This window comes from Cyprinus carpio, chromosome B14, assembly GCF_018340385.1.
Source record: "Cyprinus carpio isolate SPL01 chromosome B14, ASM1834038v1, whole genome shotgun sequence".
NCBI classification, from domain to species: Eukaryota; Metazoa; Chordata; class Actinopteri; order Cypriniformes; family Cyprinidae; genus Cyprinus; species Cyprinus carpio.
In genome coordinates, this window is record NC_056610.1 from 22648968 (window position 1) to 22674634 (window position 25667).

The 25667-nt window shown below is 39.1% G+C and overlaps 1 protein-coding gene across 1 annotated transcript in view; it reads left to right on the top strand.

Moving 5' to 3' along the window:
* LOC109112921 (slit homolog 3 protein-like) overlaps positions 1-25667 on the top strand; it is a 138389-nt gene that overhangs the window by 73194 nt on the left and 39528 nt on the right. Inside the window, exons 3-14 of the mRNA XM_042738814.1 lie at positions 4612-4683; positions 6541-6703; positions 7646-7790; positions 10171-10242; positions 11289-11360; positions 12426-12497; positions 15312-15455; positions 15755-15918; positions 20195-20345; positions 22435-22509; positions 22996-23139; positions 25260-25403. Coding sequence (XP_042594748.1) covers positions 4612-4683; positions 6541-6703; positions 7646-7790; positions 10171-10242; positions 11289-11360; positions 12426-12497; positions 15312-15455; positions 15755-15918; positions 20195-20345; positions 22435-22509; positions 22996-23139; positions 25260-25403 — 1418 coding nt within the window. The remainder of the gene's footprint in view (positions 1-4611; positions 4684-6540; positions 6704-7645; positions 7791-10170; positions 10243-11288; positions 11361-12425; positions 12498-15311; positions 15456-15754; positions 15919-20194; positions 20346-22434; positions 22510-22995; positions 23140-25259; positions 25404-25667) is intronic.

Genomic DNA, 25667 nt, shown 5'->3' on the forward strand with positions numbered 1-25667 from the left:
TTTCCCGCCCACCATGCATTGATAAGGAGGCCCAAATTTTCACATTACCATAAAATTTTTCTCAACAGCTTGGCACAGACCTCGCTGGTCGAACTAAAGTGAGTTTAGCATGATAGCATGGGCGGCGTGCCTCAAAGGGACGTCTTTGTGGTTCACCAGGCCTTGTCAATACCCACCACTATGTACTACGACCTCTTCTGCTTTTGAATCCACAGATGTGCTCGCTTGATGAGATTTTCACATTTTCATTTGAAGAGACTTACTTGTAGTGCAATAGCATGCCATGAAATACCAACCAGGGTAAATCTGAGTATTTGCAGTGTGTTGTCAGATTAGACGCTGATTGTGTAAGGGAGCGCGAGGAGGTGGACTATTAATCCTGGTTATAAAATGCCATGCTGTCAGAACTTGGAAAAATGCTGAATAGAAGAAGCTATCATATTTCTGTGGTTACGTGGACGTGCTGGGATTGTATTAGGGGGCGTTTGATCGAAACCTAAATGTATTACGAATGAAATACAGTGTATTTCATATGGAAGGTTTGAGAAATATAATTTTCTTATGGTTTGGCAGTTTTCTACCTTCATAATGTCATTTTCTCAATGCAAGACCGTTTGAATGTTCCTCTTGGCAACGATAACCCTGAGCTTCATTCCTTTTCAGCCCCTGCCACCCCTTATCCTAATCATTTCTAACCCCTGTGCTCCCGTACAAATCATTAGCTCCTTTTACAGATTTAACAATTGTCTTGTAGACTGATAGCTAGGTGCTGGCCGTCCCTCTTTGGGAACTCGAGAGCATGGATTCCTTTGAATCAGATATTCCATGCATCTTTAATTTCTAACACGGGTTGGCCTCCCTCTGGACAAATCAGTCGTACTTCTGCAAGGCCTGATTGAAAGGTTGTCTTTAGTCAATAGATGAGTCTTTATGTGACAGACAACAGGTAGGCGGAGGGAGAAAGGGCAAGCTGATGGCTAAATGAGAGGATGGATTAGGGGAGTGGAAGGGGAGAGAGCTGTCATTAGCTCACAAACAGCACTTTCAAGCACAGGAAATTGCTTTGCCACCAGACATGGCCCCATTGCGTTATCTTCGTGTGGTCTACGCCAAAGCTCGGGGAGATGGGGAGGGGCGGGCTGGAAATCGTGCGTTTCAGCAGTCGGACCCTTGCGCACAATTAATCATTCGCTCCTGGATGGCCAAAGAGAGGAGGGAGGCCGACGGAACAGCTTAGATTCAATCTGTCCTCATTTGTGCTATAATGGCCCCATCAATGGCGGTGGAAGCATGTCTGTTTTCGCTGTAGTACCTGTTCTTTTCTCCTATACTCCCGTCCTCTGCACCATGGAGGGATGGAGAGCTCTTTCTCTCTTTTCAGAGGAGGCAGATGGTAGGTTTATGCAGCCATAAAGCTTCTCATTTTTAGTTACAAATACTAAGCACTAGTGTTTTTTTTTTTTAATAAGCCCACATTTGGACACAAACCACATGGATGGGATTATGCATGGCAGATCGTGTTATTTCTGTGTTTATCCTCACTGGGTTTATTTGAATTAGCGGAATAACATCTGATTGCGGCTTTGTGCTGTAGCTAAACTAAGCAAAACAATGGCAAAGATTTCCATCCTGCTCACATGAATTCCCTCACACTGCAACAAGTGGAGTATCATAATGAAACTGCTTTCCATCTGGAGGCACTTTACTCATTTGTTCTGACTCGAGGGCCCGACGCAGGGATGCCCTGTAAATGGTTGCTCGGATGGACACTTGCATTGCAAACTCACCATTGTGCTGTAGTAGCGATAATAGTTTCCCATGGAACCATGACAACATCACAGACGTGTTGGCTCATTTGAGTTTGCAAGAAAGTAAGTGAATGGTTGTTTGTAGAGGTTGTGTAAGGTTGTGTATATTCTCTACTTTCTAAAGGTAGGCATTCTGCAAACGCACTTGATTTTACACCATATGAAGGAGACAAAGGATTGAGAAGACAAAAAGTTGAGCAGAAAACCCTCAACCTTTACATTTATATAAATGAACGCAAGTCTTCTTACCAAAACGATTTAGAATAAGGGTCAGTTACCAGGACAGTTATGCACTCAAAGGAAGAGTATTGACTTTCCTCAAGCCTGTCATGTCAAATAACACGTCTTTGCCTCATGATTTCTCAGCTGTGCAAGTGAATGGCCCTAAGTCAGATGAGGGAGCACTTCAGTTATTTCCCTTCATCCCCCTGCACCCACCAAAACAACCTCACTCTTTATTTCGAAATGTCCTGGCTCTGAAAACCCAGACGTCTTTTAGGAGTGAAGTATCCAGAGACCCTCTCCAAGTCCCTCTAATGAGGGCCTGAAGAAAGCCTAAGAGCACTCAAGACCCCACTGTTGAGCTTTTTGCGACTGTGGGAAAGCTTTCTTGACATAGCCGAGAAAAGAAAAGGGAAGTGAAAAGAAAACGTGCCCCTCTGAGACGGTCTGAAGACTAAGCATTGTGAGCAATTAACAGCCACCCACTTTTATTGACACCTCCATCAATAGAGCTTTAAATAAAATAATAAAGTTTTACAGTCAAGCCGTACAGCGCAGTATTTGTCAGGATCCGGCATTGATTTCATTTTGGCTTGGATGCACTTTCTCAGGAGACACTGTGGATGCAGTCCTTCCCTGCAGCAGTTGATTTTGCTTAACACATTTTTGATTTATGGTCAACTACATGGTGACACAGGCGGAATGACTTAATATTGCCGGAAATGAAGACAAAGGAATTTTAAAGACTCAAGCTGATCTTCAGTTATCACAAGTGGCTTTAGCAAGAGCCGCTCATGCTGCGCTGTTATTTGCTGAGATCCTACGCTGCAGCAGTGGGCGGCCCTCTGCAGTGCGGAGGGCTGGATAAAGGGAAGACTGACAGTCTTGCGGAAGACAGCGTCTCTCCAGTGGGCTCTTCTTTAAGACCCTTGGTCCGATGCTCAATGTTTCTTGTAGCAAAGCTTAACTCATACCAGAGAAGTCCCTATTAACAGGTGCAGTCTGACACCAAAGGTCATCGCTCCCGGCATGAACATGTCAGGTTTAAGCCGACTTAAAGTAACTGTGATGCCCTGTCCGGCTGCAGCTTTTTCAAATTACGACTGCATGAGATTTATTTTTACTCAGAGCTTCTAATCCTGGAAACCGGATGACTGAAATATGAATGAGCGAGAGAGGACTACCACAGCAAGCACAAGCTGTTTGACGCTCTCTGTGGATCCTGTTCTCTCTTTAGCAGTCCTTCTTCAGTTCTCAGTCCTGTGTTCTTCTTCTCTTACATCACCTAACTTTGGAGGATTCTCCCATGGTATCATAGATGGGAGATAGTCTTTCCTGAGCAAATTGCAATTTCCCTTGGTGATGGTTTGGTGTTACAGGCTTTTACCAGGGCTTTTACTGAGCCGCAGCGGCCTTGACAAGAGGATCGCTTTCTGGTGTGGATTTGGTCAGCTCCTTGCGAGGGTGATTCCTTCACCCTGTGTGTGATTTGTGTGGAATTTTCTGTGTGTCTATGTGTAGAATAACAATAATTTTCCATTCCATTTAGTTAGTTTTCTTCTATCCCTCAATCATAATAAAGTGTTCCACCACAGATCCGAGCCAAAATCAATATTCGGATATCATTTAAAGTCCCGCAAGAATGTTATATTTTAGAGGGATTAGTTTCCCTCTGATTTGTGCAATTTTATAGTACCAAGAATTGGACTCGGGCTGGGAAATTTCCATTGGTCAGAATTGTAAATCTGATCACTCCAATAGTGTAAATAGCTTGTTTGTATTGAGACTAAATTAACTGGCCTTGAATAAAAAGCAAGACCTGCAGCTGGTCTGATCAGTCAGTGGGCTCTGGGATTAATACCAAAATCTATGGGACTGTTTGTCTTCCTGTAACTTAAAGAGTAGAGCGTGACACAAGGTCATGGGTTCAGTTCCCAAAAAGTGTATATATTGAATGCAATCTAATTCATTATCTTCCAAATCCATAAATGTAAATAAAGGATGCACTGTACTCAAGAAGTACCATTGCAGGATTCATTAGAAGGAACACTCAAACCCCAAACCCAAGCTGTAAACTGAATTGGGGAAGTCAGAGAGATCAGCAGTTTTCCCTCACCAAGCAGGAACTATTAAAATCCTAAATTGAGAAATTCCAGACCCTCTTCCAAGAGGTGGAGGTACAGGAGGCTGTGTGTTCTGCATGTGTGTGATAGGTTTGAGGGTTATGGGGTGGGATGGATTGATTACAAGATTAGGTCAGCTAAGTAGCGCTAATCAGGACAGGAAGCAGAGAGATCTGCCATCCATAATTACAAGTGTGCACATCATCGATGATATCATTCTTTTGCAGACCATAACACACACTACTACCAGTGACTGTTTCTTATTTTAAAAAGTTATCTAACAATTACCTTTTTATTTTTTACTCTAAGGAAACAGGTTTGCATGTGTATATTGCTCAGTGAATTCAGCAGAACACTGGTCTGCTCTTTATTGCCAAATCTTATCTGGATTCACTGGCTGTCTGTTTACTAAGTAAATGCCTTTTTCTAATATTTGCTCTCTCTTCTCTTCCTTCTAGCACTCTCAACAACAACAACATCACACTCATCCCGCTGTCAAGCTTCAACCACATGCCCAAACTGCGGACACTGTAAGTACTGAGGAGCTTCTTGTCCACTTCAGGGTAATGCTATACAATCAGATATTCATATATCAACATGTAGTGACGTTCATACTAAATCTTTACTCTTTTTGAAAGGATTTGCTGCTTGACTAGAGGCTCTGCGGTGACGCCGTGCCAGTTTTCAGAACTGTGGTCTGTTTGCAAGCAGACATTGTCTTAGCTGAAGATATTGCATGTGTCGCTTTTCTATGTTTGCACTGTCAGACCCAAACCACAATTGATATAAATAATTACACAGTCCCCAAACATTGTTCCAATCTGTGGCTGACCTGCGATATTAACAGGACTCACAGAGATGCTTTTGTTATTATTCGAGTGTGGTCGTTCTCTAAATAAAGGGATAAATAAAGAAATATGTCAAGAGTAAACGCTAGTTTGATTTCAGAAACACAAGGCTTTAGGGTTATCGTCATTTCTTTTTCCATCTATCTCTCCTCCTCTTTCCGTCACAGCGTTCTCCCTGGAGCCTGCGCTCGGAGTCATCCATAGCTGGAGCTCCACAGCCCAGCGGTCTGGCCTCCCTCCCATCAGTCAGCCAGCCCCCTCATGCGGGATTGAATTTGCTGATGCTCGGATGGCCGTGCGCGTTGCTCCCTGGGCAGTATTGAATTATCAACAGCGAGGCTTTGGTTGCTACCCAGTTCCTTTGGATTGAATTTTCTGTCTCTAATATCCCTGATATATCTGTATTGAATTTGTTGCTCGTAAAAACAACTTATTAAATCAAATTTTTAGAGATGCTGGTAATCCGTTTAGTAGGATGGTGGTTTGGCTGCAGGTTTCTGATGAAATAGTCCAGTTTGCCTCACCTTTCCCCAACCTTCTACAGACATACTATCTTTGTGCATTCAATTAGATCAAATGATATCACCCCATGATGCTTGCCATTCAATAACTCAGACAAATGAAAAGCACTCCTACCGCTAGACAAGTAGTCATTTTCCGTGCATGACGGTCGATAGGGTGGGCTTGCACGTGGAGCTGCCCCATTGTGCCCGTCCTCGGCTCATCCTGAGGCAGCCGAGGCTTCTTCTCCCCATGTCATCCATCTCTGTAATCCCACTCATCTGTAATTAATCCGCAAAGACAGGGGGCCAGATACTGGATTTGTAATGGGAAAAGCTCTATTAAAACCGTCGCCCCCTGCTGAAATTGTCAATGGCGTGTTTTTGTCCGCCTAACCAGATTCTGCCTGTTATTTCATTTACAGACAGTGTTGACTGGTATAGCTGTGTCTTTTGATTCGCTGACACCACTTTTTCTTTGAACTGTGTCTTGCCTACCCTTCGTGGAACGGCCCTTGAGAGATTTATATTAAGGTGTTATTGGGAATTGTGCCATTTGTTGAAGACCTTGATGAAATGAGTGTCCATGCTCTGGGGATTTGCAAGCGGTTTACTGTGGTCTCCTCGGAGATGTTACTATCATCCGTACAATAGAATGACCCAGTCACACTCGTGTTGTCACTAATTCAGATGTGTTATTCCGAGTCTGCATTACCAAAGCTGTATAGAGATTCTCCCTATGAATATTTACTTGATCTCGGCGGCGATTACCTTCCTCCGTTGCATTTAAATGCCATATCATAGATGGAATGTGACACTGAATGTGTGGTAAACATTGCTCTTCTGATTCTGTCTTCAGAGAGCTCTGTTTCCCGACATTTCTCAGGGATCATCCACTCCAGCATTCATGCTAGACGTACAAACCTCCTCTGACCTTTATCCAATACTGTCTCACTATCTGTACCTCATTACTCTCTCTCTATCTCTCTCTCTCTCTCTCTCTCTCTCTCTCTCTCTCTCTCTCTCTCTCTCTCTCCAGTCGCTGCACTCCAACAGCCTGCACTGCGACTGCCACCTGTCCTGGCTCTCTGATTGGCTGCGTCAGAGGAGAGGGTTGGCCCCTTTCACACAGTGCATGGCCCCCGCCCATATGAGAGGTCTCAATGTTCCTGATGTTCAAAAGAGAGAATTTGTCTGCACAGGTATAGCACAGTGTTCACTTTTTTTCTGTCAGAATGTCCTTCTCCTGTCTGATAACTAAAAAAAGAAAGAAAACTACATGTAGCATATTTTGCAAGAAAATTAAGCTTGCTTTTAGTACCTTATTTGTTTGTTTGTTTATGCAGTTATGCATTTGTTTATTTATGCATTTGACATTATTTACACTGATGTTAATAACTAAAAAGACATTTATTTATTTATTTATTTATACTATTACTATTTGTCATGAGAATAATTTCACAGTGGAAAATATCTTAAAGGTCTGTACTTAGGGTACATAATTTTCTTTATTTAAAAAAATAACATATATATATATATATTCTTTCTTTCTTTCTTTCTTTCCTTGTCCTACCAGTCTTTTTTATCAAATTTGTAATTAATTTACAAATGTTGGCTACTACAAGTAAACACTTAGGGCGTTTTAATTGTGTTGTTTTATAAAGCCACTCCATACATTCTATTTATTAATGGACCTTTGGGTTTCATTGGTGAAAAAGTTCACGTTCAGCTCTTGTTAATTAAGCCCCCTTTTCCTCCCCCTCTGATTAATCAACTGATGAATATACACCAACACAAACACGAAACACGCTGCAAGAAAAAAGCGTTTCTTAATTAAGCTGCAAAGCAAGACAATAAAACAACAGGGAGTCTGTCCTTGCTGATTATGTACTGTATTAAAAGCAGTTTTCACCCGTCTTCATTTGTGCTGTTATTGGGACTAATATTCATTTTCACACTTCTGCACAGAAGTAACATGACAGTTAAAACTACTATCAGAAGGAATGCTATTCTATTCATATTTGACTCAAAATGCTGTTAATGTTCCCTGTTTCCCCATTTGCTTTCTTGTGTCATTAAACTATGTTGTCTTTAGTCAGTTTTCCTCCTGATCTGTTATTTTTCCATCTTTTCCTCCTCCACAGGTCCTGCTCAGACGGAGCCAAGGTCATGTGCTCCCCAGGCGTCCATCTGCCCTGCCTCCTGCACCTGCAACAACAACATCATTGACTGCCGTAGAAAAGGCCTGACGGAGATTCCTGCCAACCTGCCTGAAGGAATTGTAGAAATGTATGGATTCCACTCCTCAAAATCATTTCCCTTCTCTATTTGTGTAAAATCTGCCTGTGTGATAAGTACTTACCACTGATATCGCCTGTGCAGTGATCTGACTTCTTCCGCCTGTCATGAAACAAAGGCCATTAGCGGTGCGGTGTAGCAGCCTCATTAGTGAGTGCGCTAACGCCGCGCCGCAGTTGCAGATGTGTTTCTTTTTTTTTTCAGTTTAATGCGTTAAAACTTATTTGACACAAGTAACAGAGCACCTATTTTTTCCTGCCATCCTTTGGCTAATGTTACAGGAGACTATATTAACACGCTACCAAGCACGATAAAACGCAAAAAAGAATTTAATAAATTGGTACTGGCGCACTGTCTATGAAGCAGTAGCGCATTTAGTTCTTTTTTGCCTTTAAGGTGAAACCTGCTGCAGTCTGTCACTGATGAAAATCAAAGAATGAAAGAAAAAGAGAAACCACTCACTGCTCTTCGCTGATTAACATTTGTAGCATGATTAATCTATATTCAGTTTATAGTTTATGGATATACAATTTTGTTACTTTTCAAAGCCTATTAAATTTTAAAAATAATGTCTTTCAATTATACTGCAATGTTAAATGGCTATAACTAATGGCTAAAACTGAGGGGGAAATGCATTTACAGGTACAGGTGTATACAGGGATCAGTTGCATTATTGGTATCAATGGTACTGGCCATCATTAATAATAGAATAAATAGTAAAAATATGCCTTTAAAATATAAAATATATTAATAGTTGCAATTCATTAGTTAATTTTTTTTAATCGACTGACAGCACTAGTTAATAGTGATGTTAAGAAAACGTCACCTTTTTTGAATTTCCATTTCAAACTCATTTTGGAGGATATTCTCTAAAACCCGAGTTGTCTTTGGATGTCTTTGATGACTGTGGCTTTTTGTGCGATATGGTTATATTTTTATGAAAAAGCCACAGTTTTTAAAGCAACCATTAGATTAATGCTGTTGTCAATTTTTCTGCCTATTAACTTTTTTTATATGACCTTTGCTTCATTGTGCCGGGCATGTTAGCTTGCGTAATGCTAATGTTAGCATACTAACTTCAGCATTCTTATTAAAAAGCAATCAAATTAATGTAATTCAAACAGTGCCGCCGCTTAAAACATCTGACCTTGTTGTTGTTCCAACCACTTCTGTGTTCAGTGTCCTTCAAACGCAAGAGAACTTTTAAAAGGGATTTTGCGGTATCCTCCAATAAACAAGGACGTTTCGGTAGTGAATGGGAAATTTGCAAGGCCAACATTTCCATTGTGCGCATAGGCTGGGACGTCATGTTTAATGATCACATAGCAGCGCAGCGGTGCGCTCACACACATGCATACTGTTACAAAGAAAACACTCAAGTTTTTCGATGGGTTTTGGCTTGTCTTGCCTCAAGCTGATTGAATGTTCTTGTGCTTTGGAGAACGTCCATATCGTCTTGGTCAGGGTATCTGGTATCCATATTGATTCAGAGATCCTTGTTTGCACTAAAGGACAGGTAGGTAATTGCCCTGATATGTGCTGTTCCTCGCCGTTGTTGTTATGTCAATAGTGTATGACCTTTGCATAATAAATGGATATGCAGGCTAGGACACATTAGCCCAACCGAGCCCATGGCCAAAAACAAACTGGGCTAATGAAATGATGTATAACCTGGAGCATGCAGAGAGCTGTGCTGATTTCTCAGGGACTTGTTTTCAATGCCATCTTACCCCAGTGAGCCAAAACACAAATTGAACACTCAGTGTACAGGCTGCCGTACAGCATTAGATGGCTTTCTCTGTAGACCTCCTGAAGGAGTCTTAAGTACCAGCCAGACTCTCAAAAACAAAAGGTTCTTCAGAGAAAGACTCTTTTGAGCACTTTAGCACCCTCGCTTCATCATGAACGTTTTATTCACTGTTGCTCTATTGTTCTGTTTGCAATAAGTAAAAAATAGTAAGTCATTCTAAATACAAATTTTAAAAATGGATAAGGTTATTCAGATCAGCATAATGGTTTTTTTAAGCACAAGATGGTTACATAAAGAGCTGAAGAACAAAGTTATTTGTGGAACTTAAAATCAGGCCTTTCGGTTTTAATTGAAACATTTATTTTTTTTAAGAGTGGGCCCATAAAACACGCCTCCACATGCTTTCAAACTCTGAGAAATGAAATCACCAGCAGATCTGTGTTGTGAGTGGAATAAATGTGATATGGTGCATGTACATTTGCGAGACACCTACAGGAATATTACATCGTTTTCCTTTCTCTGTCGTGCCATATTTGTTTCGTAATTTTATTATATACAATTACTAGCGTAATGGAAAAGTCAGCGTTGTGTAACAAAACATATCCATCTGTTCCCATGTAGTCGTCTGGAGCAGAACATGATCAAGAGCATCCCAGCAGGAGCGTTTTCCACGTACAAGAAACTGAAGAGAATGTAAGAACTTCCTCACAAACTGATGATCTTAACATTTACACTATACCGATCAAAAGGTTGGTGTCAGACTTTTTCTTTTCGTGAAAAAATCCTGGAAAAAATAAGCAGCACAACTGTTTTCAACATTAGTTATAAGAAATATTTCTTAAGCAGCAAATCAGCATATTAGAATGAATTCTCAAGGATCATGTGACACTGAAAACTGGATTAATGATGCTGAAAATTCAGCTTTGCATCACAGGAATAAATTACATTTTAAATATATTAAAATAGATGACAGGTATTTTAAATTGTAATAATATTTAACCATTTTACTGTTATTATGCAGCCTTGGTGAGCATAAGAGCTTTCTTTTAAAAAAATATATTACTGACCTTAAACTTTTGAATGATAGTTTACATATATCCAGAAAAGCACTTTCAAATCAGCTAAACATTCCTCTATTTTGACACATCTAGAAATATACACACTTTCTTTTTATACTTTTTCAGCCTATGCATGAACTCTATACCTGCTGTAAGTGATCTCCTGTCAACCGCATTGAAAAAAATAGTACAAGGGTTCATAACACGCACAGCAGTTTCTAGAGGCATGTCACCCTGCACAAGAAAATCTATATTTTAGACACAAATTCAGATATTTATTCAGATCTTCTCACCTCTGCTTTGGCAGTGATGCCTTGACGTGAAGAGCTCTGTATTTTGAAGGATATACTCAAACAAATCAGAGTTTAATTCCACCCCACCAACCCAAAATTGAGAAAATCTAGCTTAAATGAAAGAAGATTTGAAAGAATCAAATCATTATTTATTCACCCTCATGGTCCACGCCAGTTCAAGTCATGTGATAGCTTAATGTGAGAAGAAGTAAATGGTTTAAAGATTAGATGCTAATGATGATCACCAAGCAGTTTCTTATGTTCTTTCTCCTCAGTATCGAGTTTGTTGGGTATTTATGGAGTATCGACGTCCTGTCAGACAAATGTGCAAAACATCCTTTTGTTGGTCTAACAGTTGGCCGAATTATCTCTATTTATGTCATTACAGAGACCTGAGCAAGAATCAGATATCCGAGATTGCAGAAGATGCATTTAGTGGCCTGCGCTCGCTCACTTCACTGTAAGTGTTTTTCCCACACACATGCAAACATTCATACATCCTGAGCTGCATAGTAATACATTTACAAAGATAATAGGTGTGCATAAATGTAAACAGTCAGGTGAAAGGACAGGTGTCGAATAAATCAGCTGACAGAATGGAGATGAGACAGCCTACTGTCTGCCTGAGTGTGTTTGCTGACATCTGTAGCAGCATGAACACAAGGGAGGACTTCCATTTAAATCATCTCAACAAGTCAGAGAGAGACAGAAGCCTCAGCGTGTGCATATTAATTTGGTCAGATCTATCTCTCTGCGTCCAGCCCACACAGCTGTACACGAGACAGAGCTCATTTACACATGCCGCGTGATTAAAGAGGCGCTGAGGGGTGGAAGATGGGCAAAGAGCAAAGAGGACGCGCGAGATGACACAAACACACAAGCACACATTTGCTCGGAAATTAGAGTGCGTTGAAGGAATGGTTCAGCCAAAAGTGAACTCATATGAACACAAAACACATTTACTATGAATGGAGGACTTCAAAAGGACACAAAACACCAAAAATTGTCATAAAAATAGTCAAGCAAGGCAAGGCATGTATTTCATATTTTCATATTTTCAAATATGCTGTATTTCAAGTCTTCTGAAGCCATACAATAGCTTTGTAACAGGAACAGACTGAAACTGAAGTCATTATTCACTGAAAACGTTAACAGATGCCCTAACTCTCCATGGTTTGTTGATAAGAGAAGTATTTATATCTGATTGTTTTAAACGATTTAATAATTCAAAATAATTACATCTAAATCAGATTGATCCAGTTTTCTGATTCAACAGCTTTCTCTTACAACATTATCAGTAACTTTTTTTGACAAATTTCAGTCTGTTTCTTATATACAGTTATATTGTATCGTATGACTTCAAAAGGACTAGTTTTATGTACCACTTTCATGATTCTTTTATGATTTTGACCCCTCTAAGAAAGACACATCCACGCTTGATGTGTTGCATGTGGGCTAGACATATAGAGACGTTGTGGGCTGATTCATTGCTCTCTATTTACATTGTATCTGTGTGTGTCTACAGGGTCCTGTATGGAAATAAAATCGCAGAGATCCCAAAGGGACTGTTTGATGGCCTGGTCTCCCTGCAGCTGCTGTGAGTGTTGCATTTATGACTCAATAACCTTCAATGTCAAGAAGATAATGACTTCTGTGTATGTGAATGTTCAGTGGGGTCCAAGTTTCACTACAAGTGATTTTTCTTTTTACACTACCGCTCAAATAAATTAATTTATTCAGCAAGGATGCAATAAATTGATCAAGAGTGAAAGTAAAGACATTTAAAATTTATTTGAAAAAAAATATTTCAAATAAATGCTGTTTGGAATACTAAAACATGTATCATGATTTCCACAAAAAAATATTAAGCAGCAAAATTGTTTTCAAAATTGATAATAATTGATAATTTCTTGAGCAAATCCACATATTAGAATGATTTCTGAAGGAGCATGTGACACTGAAATTGCATTTAAAAAAAAAATAATTAATGTATATTAAAATAGAAAACTTATTAACTGAAATTGTAATAATATTTCAAAACATTACTGTTTTTATTATATTTTTGATCAGTTAAATGCAGGCTTGGTAGACATTAGAGAATTTAAAAAATATATATATTCTAATAAATGTAATTTTTTTATAATATTTTATCATAGTTTCATAATAATATTACAGAGAAAAAAAAAATCTGAATTTCGGTATTTGATATTTTTTTGGATTTGCTTTAATAACAGTAGCACTTGATCTCTACAAATCTGTGCAAAGCCTGATTGTGCATGTCATCTAGCATGATTTAAAAATGTCTGATTAGTTTAGTTACCTAAATAATATTAGTATTATTATTATTATGTTTTTAAGTTATTTTTGTTTAGGACCCCATTGTATGTACACGCTTCACAATGAGAACAAGTGTGTTTCGTAAAAAAAAAAAAATTGACTTGAATAGAGGAGGTAAAACATTTCTGCCTTTTCCCTCATGAAAGGAAGAAAAGCACTAAAAGAAGTGAAGAGAGCATGTAGTGTTTTGGCTGAAAGGAGCATCAAGTTTAATTCTCGTTTCCTCTGGGGGAGCACTCTCGACATCATTAGCATGTAAATTGGTCTTAATTGCTAAACATGTCCCTCACACCTCCTTATATTTGTGTAGACATGGAAACATTGCTCAGACATCATTTCTGCATTTAATGGTCCAAATTGAGGTGAATCTGTCGGCTCTAATGGGCCTGTTTCAGCTTATTCTAATGCTTAGGGGAAATTCTGATGGCTTTCGCTTTTCTTAACGTACACACTGCTGCCTCGGGCACAAAAATAAGCTCACATCACCTGTTATTATGCTTCTAAAACACCATAGATTTACTGGAGCGGCCCGGCCCATGTTTTCACTGTCAACTGCCATAATAACACAAATTATCTGTGTTTTCAGCAATTAGAGTTCTTCTAATGGATTTTCTTAATAAGACCCTTTCAACGGTACACCTCAGGGCATTCCAGCAAATTCGCAAAGCTATTCTGGCGTTTCTGTGTTTCTTTCTGTTGTTTATGGTTTTATTCACTTTTGTTTTTCTTCTTTTTTTCTTCTTTTTTGAGATACTCGAACCTAATTAGTTCACCCTGTAAGAAGACTAACGATGCATGTGTTTGCTCCAAGACAAAACCTCATTACAATGGCTTTCAGTAATTAAGCACATGACTGCTTTAGTCAATTGTCAGGCGGCCTGAACGGGAGAGAAGTGCGTGACATGACAGGAGTGATGGGTGCAATTCAGCAGCTGAATACTCCAGCAGTTCATCGACAACACATTCACTCCGGTTTTGTTAAAATTAGTGATCTGTGAACCGAGTAAATTACATCTATAGATCTGAATATGTTTCTGATACTTACATCAAGTCACAGAGCTGTGTGAAGTTTGTGGATCCCACACCGTGAATTTTATCTCCGGTGACATCTCGTGTTTACTGATACAGTGCAGATTACTGAATTTACTGCAGCCAACACATTCCCCACTCGAGGCTTTAAAGCAAAACATCAAATCATTCAGAGAGAGCAGCACTTTCCGCTCAGTCAAGCAAATTGAAAATAAAAAGTCCTTATTGTCTTTCAAGTCTTTCGCGAAGTGCCTGTAGGAAACATGCGCTTGAAACCGTTGCACCGACTCCGGGACTGCACTGAAAGAGGCTTCTATATGGTGACTGATGCCACACAAACAGAGCACACTTATAGGAATCTACAGACTTCTGTAATGCAATATATAATCATAATTCATCAAGAACAGCATACATGACACACTACAGCAATAAAAGTATTTACATTGTTTTGCTTTGTTTTGTTTGCTTTACATTGCTTGTTTTTGTTTTGTTTTGTATTTTTTGTATTTTGTTTTGGCTCACTTTGCTTTGGTTTGCTTGTTTTGTGTTGCTTTACTTGTTTTTGTTTTGTTTGCTTTGCTTTGCTTGTGTTTTGTTTAGCTTTTTGTTTTTTGTCTCGTCTTTGCCTTTTTAGCTTTTTGTTTCATTCTTTATATATATATATATATATATATATATATATAATATATATATACATATATATATATATATATATATATATGTGTGTGTGTGTGTGTGTGTGTGTGTGTGTGTGTGTGTGTGTGTGTGTGTGTGTGTGTGTGTGTGTGTGTGTTTATTTTATTTTAGGAATATATAATTTTGACATTGTCAGTATTAATTTTTGGGGGGGTTTTGCCACTCAGGCGTTATGTGCTCAGCCCCATAATTCAAATGGTAAGATAGTGCCTATTATACGTGTAAATTAAACATAAATATAAAAAGTTTAAAGCAGATTTTAGTTTTTTTTGTTTGTTTGTTTGTTTGTTATCGTATGTTTATACTGATGAGAAAAAATGTCTAATGTAACTTCTGTTTACTCTTCCAGACTGCTGAATGCCAACAAGATCAACTGTCTTCGAGTGAATACTTTCAAAGACCTGCAGAACCTCAACCTGCTGTCCCTCTATGACAACAAGCTTCAGACCATCAGCAAAGGCCTGTTCACCCCTCTGCGCGCCATCAAAACACTGTGAGTTACACACACACATAAACACTCCATCCTTCACACCCACACTGAGTCCAGGAGACTCCAGTCTCTAAGCAACTGGTGAGCAGGACTGCCTTCGCCCTGCAATTAATTAGCTGCAAGTAGACAGCAAAACAACAACATTAACAGCAGTGAGATAAATGTGAACTAAACAAATGAAAGCCTTACACTGAAATGTCATATGAATCGTATTGTTATCACAGGATATTACTGTCTGATTATACAAACTCCCTTGACTCTAATGAAGCGATATGATTTATGATTATGTCCACCCTCCACAGACATCTGGCTCAGAATCCCTTCATGTGTGACTGTCATCTGAAGTGGCTGGCCGACTACCTGTTTGACAATCCAATTGAGACCAGCGGAGCTCGATGCAGCCACCCGCGCCGCCTCGCCAACAAACGCATCAGCCAGGTCAAGGGCAAGAAGTTTCGCTGCACAGGTAGAGCTACACACATGCACGCTGTTTAAAGAGGACTTTTATGCCTTTGTGAGTTAATTTGAGTTGTATTTTCAGTTAACAGGAACAATATACTACATCATGCAGACATACTTTAACATTCACAAGGCTTCTTCAACAGTCCACCCAGAATATGTATTCATATTAAGATGCAAAAACGGGTCCTTTAGAAATAAAAATGTTATGACATTGTAACTTATATAAGTAGTGTATATATATATATATAAGGTTTTTAAACAGGTTACATTTTATTTTGATAGTTCACTTGAAACATTATACTAAATTTAAGTAACATTGCAGCTACATACTTGTCAACCAACTCTCATTATTTTGCCTCTGCATCAACCAACACTCATTAAAGTATTAGTAGACTGTTAGGTTAGGGTTAGTAGTATAAGTTGACATGCACTTGCAAAGTAACTTAGTTAGTAGAATGCCTGTTGATGGACCATGAAAATAAAGTGTTAGCAGAAATTAAAGCAGTCTACTTAAACTAATGAATGTTAGCTGGCATGTAGTTATTTATAGTTATTATCAAAATGTTTCAAAGTGTTAACATAAAAAAAAATCCTTTGATCTCATGATCATCGAGGCTACATTCATTTGATCAAAATACATTAAAAACATTAATATTGTAAAATATTATTACAAATTAAAATCCGTTTTCTATTTTATGAATTTTCAGCATCGTTACTCCAGTCTTCAATGTCAGATGAACCTTCAGAAATCATTCTAATATGCTGATTTGCAGCTCAAGAAACACTTCTTATTATTATCAGTGTTGAAAACAGTTGTGCTGCTTGATATTTTTGTGAAAACAATGTTGTTGTTTTTTTTAGGAATCTTTGAAGAGTTGAACAGAACAGCAATTATTTGAAACTGATTTTTTTGTAACAATGTAAAGGCTTTTACTGTCACTTTTGATCAATTTAATGCATCCTTGCTGAATACAAATAGTGTAATATGCAAAACCAGTAGTACAACTGATTAAATTCAGTGAGTAGGTGGAAAATGGTGCTGTACATTATGGTTGGTTTTTGGTCCAAGATAACATTATTAAGGGACTTGCACCTTATGAAAGACAGTCAATCAAGTGAATGAATCCGAACACAGCTCCTGCCATACAGTGAATCCACTAGGCTGTGCACAGTGACTTGTTGATGGCCCACCAATTGCTGCTCACATGCTTCTTCACACTGAGACTCCTCACATTCAGTGATGTCCATTTCCTTTTCCTATGTGTGAGTTTGTGTGTGGCATACTCTGGCCTGGAGCAGTTCTTCTCACACACTGCCAGGTTTCAGAGTGCTAATAGGACAATGCTGGCTGTTCTGAAGCAGAATGAAGATGCCTTGTTGGAAGAGGTTTTTACGAGTCGGAACCGGCCCCCACACACAGCCAAGAGCACGGGCCCCTGAGGGAACTGATTTGGTGGGAGAAGTACAGCCGCTGTTTGCTTTGATATTAAGCCAGAGCTTTTTCTCATTAAACTTCTGTCAGTATATCAGCACAATAATAAGTGCAACGCCGAAGCACACAAACCCGCTACTGGCCCCTAGTGTGTGTTTGCACATGAAAATCTTTGTGTTTTTTTTGTGTGTGTGTGTGTGTGTGTGTGTGTGTGTGTGTGTGTGTGTGTGTGTGTGTGTGTGTGTGTGTGTGTGTGTGTGTGCAGGCCCGTAGCCAGCTGTAAGATTACCAAGGTCCAGACCTCAGTAAATTGTGCATGTTCAAAAATAAAATTTGTTTTCTGAATGACTAATTTGTTGTTTAAAACTCTTCGTAAGAATATCTGCGTGTATAATTCAGTTTAGACAGTTTGCAAGAATGTTAAGCATTCGTGGTATGAAAATGATCGCTGCGTGACGCTGGCAGAGAGAATGAGAGAGTTGTGAGTGAGTGCGCGGGCGCAGCCTCAGTGTTGCCAGATCCAGTTATTATATGCGTTTTTGGACTTTTAATTTAATCCACTTAATTTGAAACTCTAGAAAGTTAATAAAGTGGGAAGTTACAGTTTAGGGTCAGCGATATATTTATCTTATCTTATTTGTAATATATATATATATACTAGCCATGAAGAAGTCTATGCGATGTCATTCAGTAGCTAAAGTAGTTAAATTTTCATAAATCATGCTAAAAACATTCAGAAGAGCACTAGACAAAGTTATCATCTACATAGCAATTATTATTAATGAAAACTATAACAGTAATATGTATTGCTGCATGATTAATAAGCAACTGATAAAATTATCCACCCCTAACCTGAAGTAAAATATTAACAAATTTTGATGCAATAAAGTTTACCCCTCCAAAACAGAGAAAACATCTTTCACAAACATCTACAACTCTATCATCTCTTGTCTTTTTTTAAAGTGTTAGTGTATATAATGAGTTGTATTTGGGGTTATTATAGCACAGTTCTTAACCTCACTAATGTGTGTGTGTGTGTGTGTGTGTGTGTGTGTGTGTGTGTGTGTGTGTGTGTGTGTGTGTGTGTGTGTGTGTGTGTGGTGGCAGAGGGCTTTGCTCCATTCCTTTCTCCTCTGCGGTGTCTTTATGTGTGTCTTTCTAGTCTCTGTCTGACTGTCTGTCTGTCTGTCTGTCTGTCTGTCTGTCTTTTCGGGCTTTTATTCCCAGCGGGTTATTGTCCATGCTGGGACGAGGGAAAGGGGACGGCCTGCCTGTGTGCATGGTGGCCCAGAGTTCTGGGTGGCTTCCTGGCTGCTGTGTCCTGGCTGCTCCTTCCTCCTTCTCCCCACCTCTCCGTCCTGCTCCGCTCCGCTCCTCCACTCTGGCCTCTGGTGCAGCTGTCTCTTGTGCTTGATCTAACCATGTGCCGCCGCCTACACAAGCCTCACATGGTTCTGTCAAGCACCAGGGACCGCTGGACACACTCGCACACAGCATGGCATTCTGGGATATGTGCGGTGGCAGCTCTCTTTGCCACCGTGAGGAGTGAAGGTGGTGTTCTTTAACCTGGGAACAACGGATCGCTTGTGAGGAGCTCTAGCTGTGTTCTGCATCTGCGTTTTTTTTTTTTTTTTTTTTTAAGGTTGCTCTTGTAGACGTTTGGCTGGAAGCATCAGGGCAGCCGAACGGAGATGGTGGGAATATGATAAACAGTGGCAGGCGAGTGATGGCTGATGGGAAGCAGACTTATCGCGGGCGGCCAGAAGCTCGTGTTACGCAGAAACTGCCTGTGTTTTCCTGTCAAAACACTTCGTAGTGCCAGACCTCCAATACCTGACCTCTCGCTCAATGACGCTGTTATCTGAAAAAAGAATGCAGACGATGAGGTTGTGTTCGCAAACAAGTGCCTGTGTCTGTTTGTGGACGGGTTTGTAGGTGGAAAGAATTAAGACATAAAACCAAAATATTCATGTTTTGCCTCACATTCAAAAGAAAATGTAACAATGACTCTTTTTATTTAATTTGCATTTTATTGCATTTTACATTTTATGTAGAAAAATAAGTAAAATTGTGTTCATATATTTCAAATTTTTTTTTATCTTATATTTATATAAGACAATTTACTTTTATATTTTATTTTCTAATTCCCATTATTTTAATTTGTATAACTGTTTAAAAAAAAAAAAACTATTTTATACAAATTAGTATATAGTCGTTACAACACAAATCTTGATTTATGAATACCATTTGTGACCCTGGAGCACAAAACCAGTTTTAAGTCTCTGGGGTATATTTTAAGCATTAGCCAAAAATATATTGTATGGGTCAAAATTATCTTTTCTTTTATGCCAAAAATCATCAGGATATTAAGTAAAGATCATGTTCCATGAAGATATTTTGTAAAGTTCCTACTGTAAATATAACAAAACTCAATTTTTGATTTGTAATATGCATTGCTAAGATCTTCATTTGGACAACTTTAAAGGTGATTTTCTCAGTATTTAGATTTTTTTGCACCCTCAGATTCCAGACTTTCAAATAGCTGTATCACATAAAAATTATTATCTATTCAACTTTCACATTAATGTATAAATCAAAAACCATAAAAAATTGACACTTAAGACTGGTTTTGTGGTCCAGGGTCACATTTATTATTGTATTTCATTTCATTTTAATGTGGAAGTGCTTTATTGTCCTGAAAATAATGTCACAGTGCAAAAAGGCTTCATTTTTATGCAAAAAACATTTCTAATTTCTTTAGATTTTTTATTTTTACGTGTGGGTGACAGATTTTGAGCGTGATGTTGAAGCTGTCTGTCTCTCTGTTTGTGTCTGTTGTGTTTGTTAGGTGCGGAGGACTACCGCAGTCGTCTCAGCGGCGAGTGCTTCCAGGACCTGGTTTGTCCCGAGCGCTGTCGGTGTGAGGGAACGGTGGTGGACTGCTCCAACCTCAAACTCACCAAAATCCCCCCTCACCTGCCGGAGCACACCACCGACCTGTAAGAGTCACACATTTGAGCTTACAAACACACCTAGTGACCCCATCAGTCATTCACAAGATCACTGGCCAATTACAATCTCCCCTCGCTAATTCTTTCAGCGTCCCTCTGTCTCCGAGGCCTCGTTCCTCTCTCCCGTCCTCTGATTGCTGGGTCTCGTCCCCAGCTGAGTTGTGGTGAATGAATGTCCAGGGCCTCTCTTAGGCCATTAGCTACTCAGCTGTGTTTTCCCTGGGCAGCGCTAGTCAGGGTGACAATGTGTTTGCCCTTGTGTTGGTGTGTAGAGGACACATCAGGGTTTTCCCTCTGCAGTCCCATCAACTCGAGTCATCTGTCACACTCTCTCTTTCTCTCTCTGTCTTTCTGCGGCTCAGTGACTACAGCTTGCACCCGCTAGCGCAGCTGCTTATTTATAGAGCTCTTGCGGGAATGCGAGCAACCAGGAACCAGCACTTTATGTCTGATGTGCTTTCCCATGGCAGCCCTGGGGGAAGCAAGAAGACAGCCGTGGTGCATTTACTAGACTCTACTTTTACTAATGTTTGGAAAGTCTCTCTCAACCTCACCTAGACCTTCTCTGCACCAGCCTGTCTCGCTCTGTTTGCAAAGGAATACTAGCATACTGCTAACTGCTATGCAGTATATACCTCATGCTATCATTTGCTGGGTATAATTTCTTGTCATTTCTCGGTTATACATTTCCCGAATCCTCCTGGGAAGTTCTTGTAAGTCCTTTTAAGTTGGGAAGTCATAATTGCAATGCATTCAAATAACTTTGGTTAGAGTAAAGATGCACTGTAAAAAAAATGAGTAGATTTGACAAAAGAAAAAAAATACTATTTCATTCTTTCCACTTTAAAATTTCACTAATAAATTGGTATATTACTTGCTGTTTCTTTGTAAATATTTGTAAAATTTGCTAGCAGTTAAAAGTAAATCTCAGTTCAGTGTGGCAAGGGAACTTTTCTGCATAAATTTCAACAAGATTTATATTAATCTACTAAATGATTAATAAAGAATGCACATTGGGTGCATCTTGCTTTTTATTCAATTTATGAAGCTGCTGTATATTAAATTACTGGTGATGTTCATGTGCCTTTAACTCATAAATACGATTTTTCCAACATAACTTGAATGCACCAATTTTGGAAGATAACTTGTGTAATATATGCATAGAATAGGGGTTTTCAAATTATTTATTTCTTAATAAAGGCCCAATTATACAGTGAAACAAAAATATTATTTTAAATATCTGTAAAAGTTTATCTGAAAATATTTACAATAGAATTTTGTTTGCCTTAAGATACGTTCAAATCAGTCAAATTTCATGGACAAAAAAGGTCCATTGTCTATTTTCAGAGTGGAAATGTATAAAACACTTTCACACTCATGCAAAATTTATGATTGCATAAATTCATATTGCAATTACTGGATTTTGCCCACGGATATTTGCAGAACAACGGTAAATGTGACCACACTTTTAGAATTTTTCCAATTGTGATAATTTTAGGATTTTCAACCAGTGTTTAAATCAGAATGAAATAGTAATTAATGTCAATTGGGTCCATATTTTATTCTTTTATTTTCTTTTTTATTGTATTTCTTTTCCTCCTGCCTTTCCTACTTCTTTGCAGCTCCAGTTTGAAACTCCTCCATAAAGTACTATGCCATTCCAAAATACACCATCTGTTTCCAGATTCTGTCTCTATTTATCTGCATCGCCCATTCGCCCGTCTTCCACGTCTACTGTTATTATTTGCAGAAGTATCAGAGTATGTCCTTCATGTTGTCATCACTGGTGTTGAGGGACAGATGAATGTGTATGAGAGTCACATACCCAGCGCTCACACCAGAGAGAGCAGTACTGATTTTTCATTACAATGACATCACAGTCTAAATTAGACAGCGTCTCCCACATAAGAGACTTGAAGACTGAAACAGAGACAGAGTCTGAATGATAATCACTTCCCATCACTCCTACATGCTCCAGTGAGGTTTACTAGTGCTATATTTTGCTTTAAAACTTAACCTAATAATAAAAAATAACCTTTTAATAACCCAACTAAACCCCTTCCCCCCCCTACACCAGACGGCTGAACGACAATGAAATCTCCGTCCTAGAGGCTACAGGGGCCTTTAAGAAGCTGCCAAACCTGCGCAAGATGTACGAACGGGTTTATTTCTCTTTTTCGGTTTGACTCTTGAATGACATTGGTGTATTTGGGAAATTCAGCTTCGCTATGGACAGCAGGACAGGAAAAGCTTCTGGAATATTCCAACCTAATAGAAAAACGCATGCAGTGATTTACCGTCAGGCAATATTTGCGGCCCACTCCAAAATTGGAAAAAAGCGGTATTCGCTCAGGAAGAGGACTGGTGATTTATCATGCATGAAATTGCTTACTATCTAGCACAGTTATAAATTGAGCAGATCTAAAAGCCCGACCTTATATTTTACTGAAGCACGGTTTAAAATTAAGCGGTGAATCATCATAAACGTGTGTTTAGGATACAACCACAACCTATTCATATGATGAAACAAAGAAATTTGCAGTGGACCGTTGCAACCAGTGATTTCTGCCATTTGTCAGAGTAATAAATAGCGCATTTGAGACGCATTAAAAGAAAAGCTTCAATTCTGTGTTTGCAGAAACTTAAGCAATAATAAACTCCGGGACATCCGTGAGGGGGCGTTTGACGGGGCCGGAGGTGTTTTGGAGATGCTGTTGACCGGAAACAAGCTGCAGTCAGTCAGTGGAAGGATGTTCAAGGGCTTGAGCGGCCTCAAAACGCTGTAAGTATCGCCAACGTTTAAGCTCATTTTTCATTTCTCCACCGCTGTCCTGCTCATTAAAATGAAGACATATCTCAGAGCCACGTTTACATTCATATATTCACACGGTTTTGAATAGAAATGCACAAACACCAGAGATACGGCATGGGAAATGTGCTCCAGGAATTGCTCATATAGGCTATTTTAGAAACAAATTTTCTTGAAAAATTGCCTGTTCTCTGGAAAAACTGTGATCGTCAGGTCTAATCACGATGCTGAGCGCGAGAAGCTGTTCTAAGAAACTCACGGGCATAGACGTCCTCTATGCTGGCGTGCTATCGGGAACAAAGATGCTAATACAATGCATATTCTGAAGCCTGGTGGTTAGAAAAAGCCTTCCTAAGGTCTGCTGTCGCTCTAATTAGCTAAATTGGAGAGAGAGAGGAGTGCATAGGAGCAAATGAATGGAATCATGGTCCTGCAATATTGGATTTAGTGGCTTTCAAATCCCTGGAGTATGTGTCCAAATTGAGTTTGCTCGTCTCAGATCGCCGTTTGTCAGAGTTTAATGCCGAATTTGCTGCTTTCGGGTTTTCAGCACGACAGACTCTGGTTTGTATTTAGCCCGTTTGTGCTGCTGAGGGCCTTTAGGAGAAGCTGATTGTTTTGGGCAGCTCACGACCACCTGCGCACAAACTCATCTTGTCCCGTATCACAGACATAGACTGAACCAGAGACTTCTGTTGTTCAAATACAGCTCGTTAACCCAAACTCTACACCTTAAACAAAACTGTTTTGTGTTTTCAGAATTAAAAGAAAATATATAGATTAGAGACTCTAGGGCAGGGTTATTCAAATCTTGCCCTGGAGGGCCAATGCGGTGCAGAGTTTGGCTCCAACCCTAGTCAAACACACCTGAGCATGCTAATCAATGTTTTTGGGATCATTAGAAAATCTCAGGCAGGCGACTTTGATCAGGGTTGGAGCCAAACTCTGCACCGCATTGGCCCTCCAGCACAAGATTTTGAATAACCCTGCTCCAGGGTTTGTTCATGGACTTATTAGACTCAAGTGAAGTTATTTTATATATAATGTTTCCTATATGATAACATTCTATAAAATATGTTTTGTATAAATAAATGATTTATATGTTTTATGTGATAGGTTGGGTTCTTTATAGGAGAGGGCTCAAAAGATATTTCAGATCTTTGCATATAATTGCATATAATATATATATATATATATATATTAAGCATCAAAAACAGTTTTCAACTGATAATAAATCAGCATATTAGAATGATTTCTATAGGATCATGTGACACTGAAGATTGGAGTAATGATGCTAAAAATTCATCTTTACATCACAGCAATTAAAATGTAAAAGTACATTAAAATAGAAAACCATTATTTTAAGTTGTAATATAATAATATTTCATCTTTTTTTCTGTATTTTTGATCAACTAAATGCAGCCTTGATGAGCATAAGAGACTTGTGTTAAAAGAAAGGATTCACAATTTTACTGATCCCAAACTTTTTTTATAATAATAATTTTAATAACAATATTATTATTGTTGTAGTTGTATATATGTGACAGACTTTTCAAAACAGTTGTCGATAACATAATTGCTTCTTATATTTCATGCATCTGTGTGGTACGTAAAAATAAAACATATATATATGTAAAAAAAAAATTATATATATATATATATATATATACTCTATTTAACTGATCTGCTGGGTTAAATAAAGGTTAATGACATTGGCAGTTTAGCAATGTTTCATTTAAATGGTCTGGTACACAGTAAGTGCCGTCTGCCGAAGCCCCATCTGATTTTCTTCCTGTAAATTATTTCACAACCATCAAATCACTGCAGACTCGTACCAGACTCCAGTCTCGACATGCACCTACTTTCCTCCCTTACACCAGTTTGTGTGTTTACCCACCCACTGCATGTATGCCACATTCACAAAATAATGTTTCTGAAGTGAGGCGTTAGCAGTCGTACCATAGAACCACTAGCCACTCCACTGAATGAATTAAATACATTCAAAATCCCCATTCCTCCCTCCCCCCCAGCTATATGCATGCCACTGTCTGTCAGACTCAATGTGATCCCACCTGCCTGTGTGTTCCCGTCAGGATGCTGAGGAGCAATCAGATCAGCTGTGTGGATAACGCCACCTTCACCGGCCTGAGCTCCGTGCGCCTGCTTTCCCTCTACGACAACCGGATTTCCACTATCGCCCCGGGAGCTTTCAACACCCTGCATTCCCTCTCCACCATGTGAGTCCTCCACCCTCTCTCTCTCACACACACACACACATTCCCCTCTGTGTCATGGGTTCAAACAATCAGTTATGCATCCATAATCAACTGGAATTCTTTAGTGCAAAACAAAATAATAATTGAAAGAATTAGGCATTTTAAATCTCTGCTGCCTAATAAAACTATTTGTTGAAGTTCCTGTCTCCGTACCAAACCCACAAATGAGTTAGTTGAAAAACTCACAAAGACGCGGGAAGTCAAACACAGTCTATCGGGTCACGC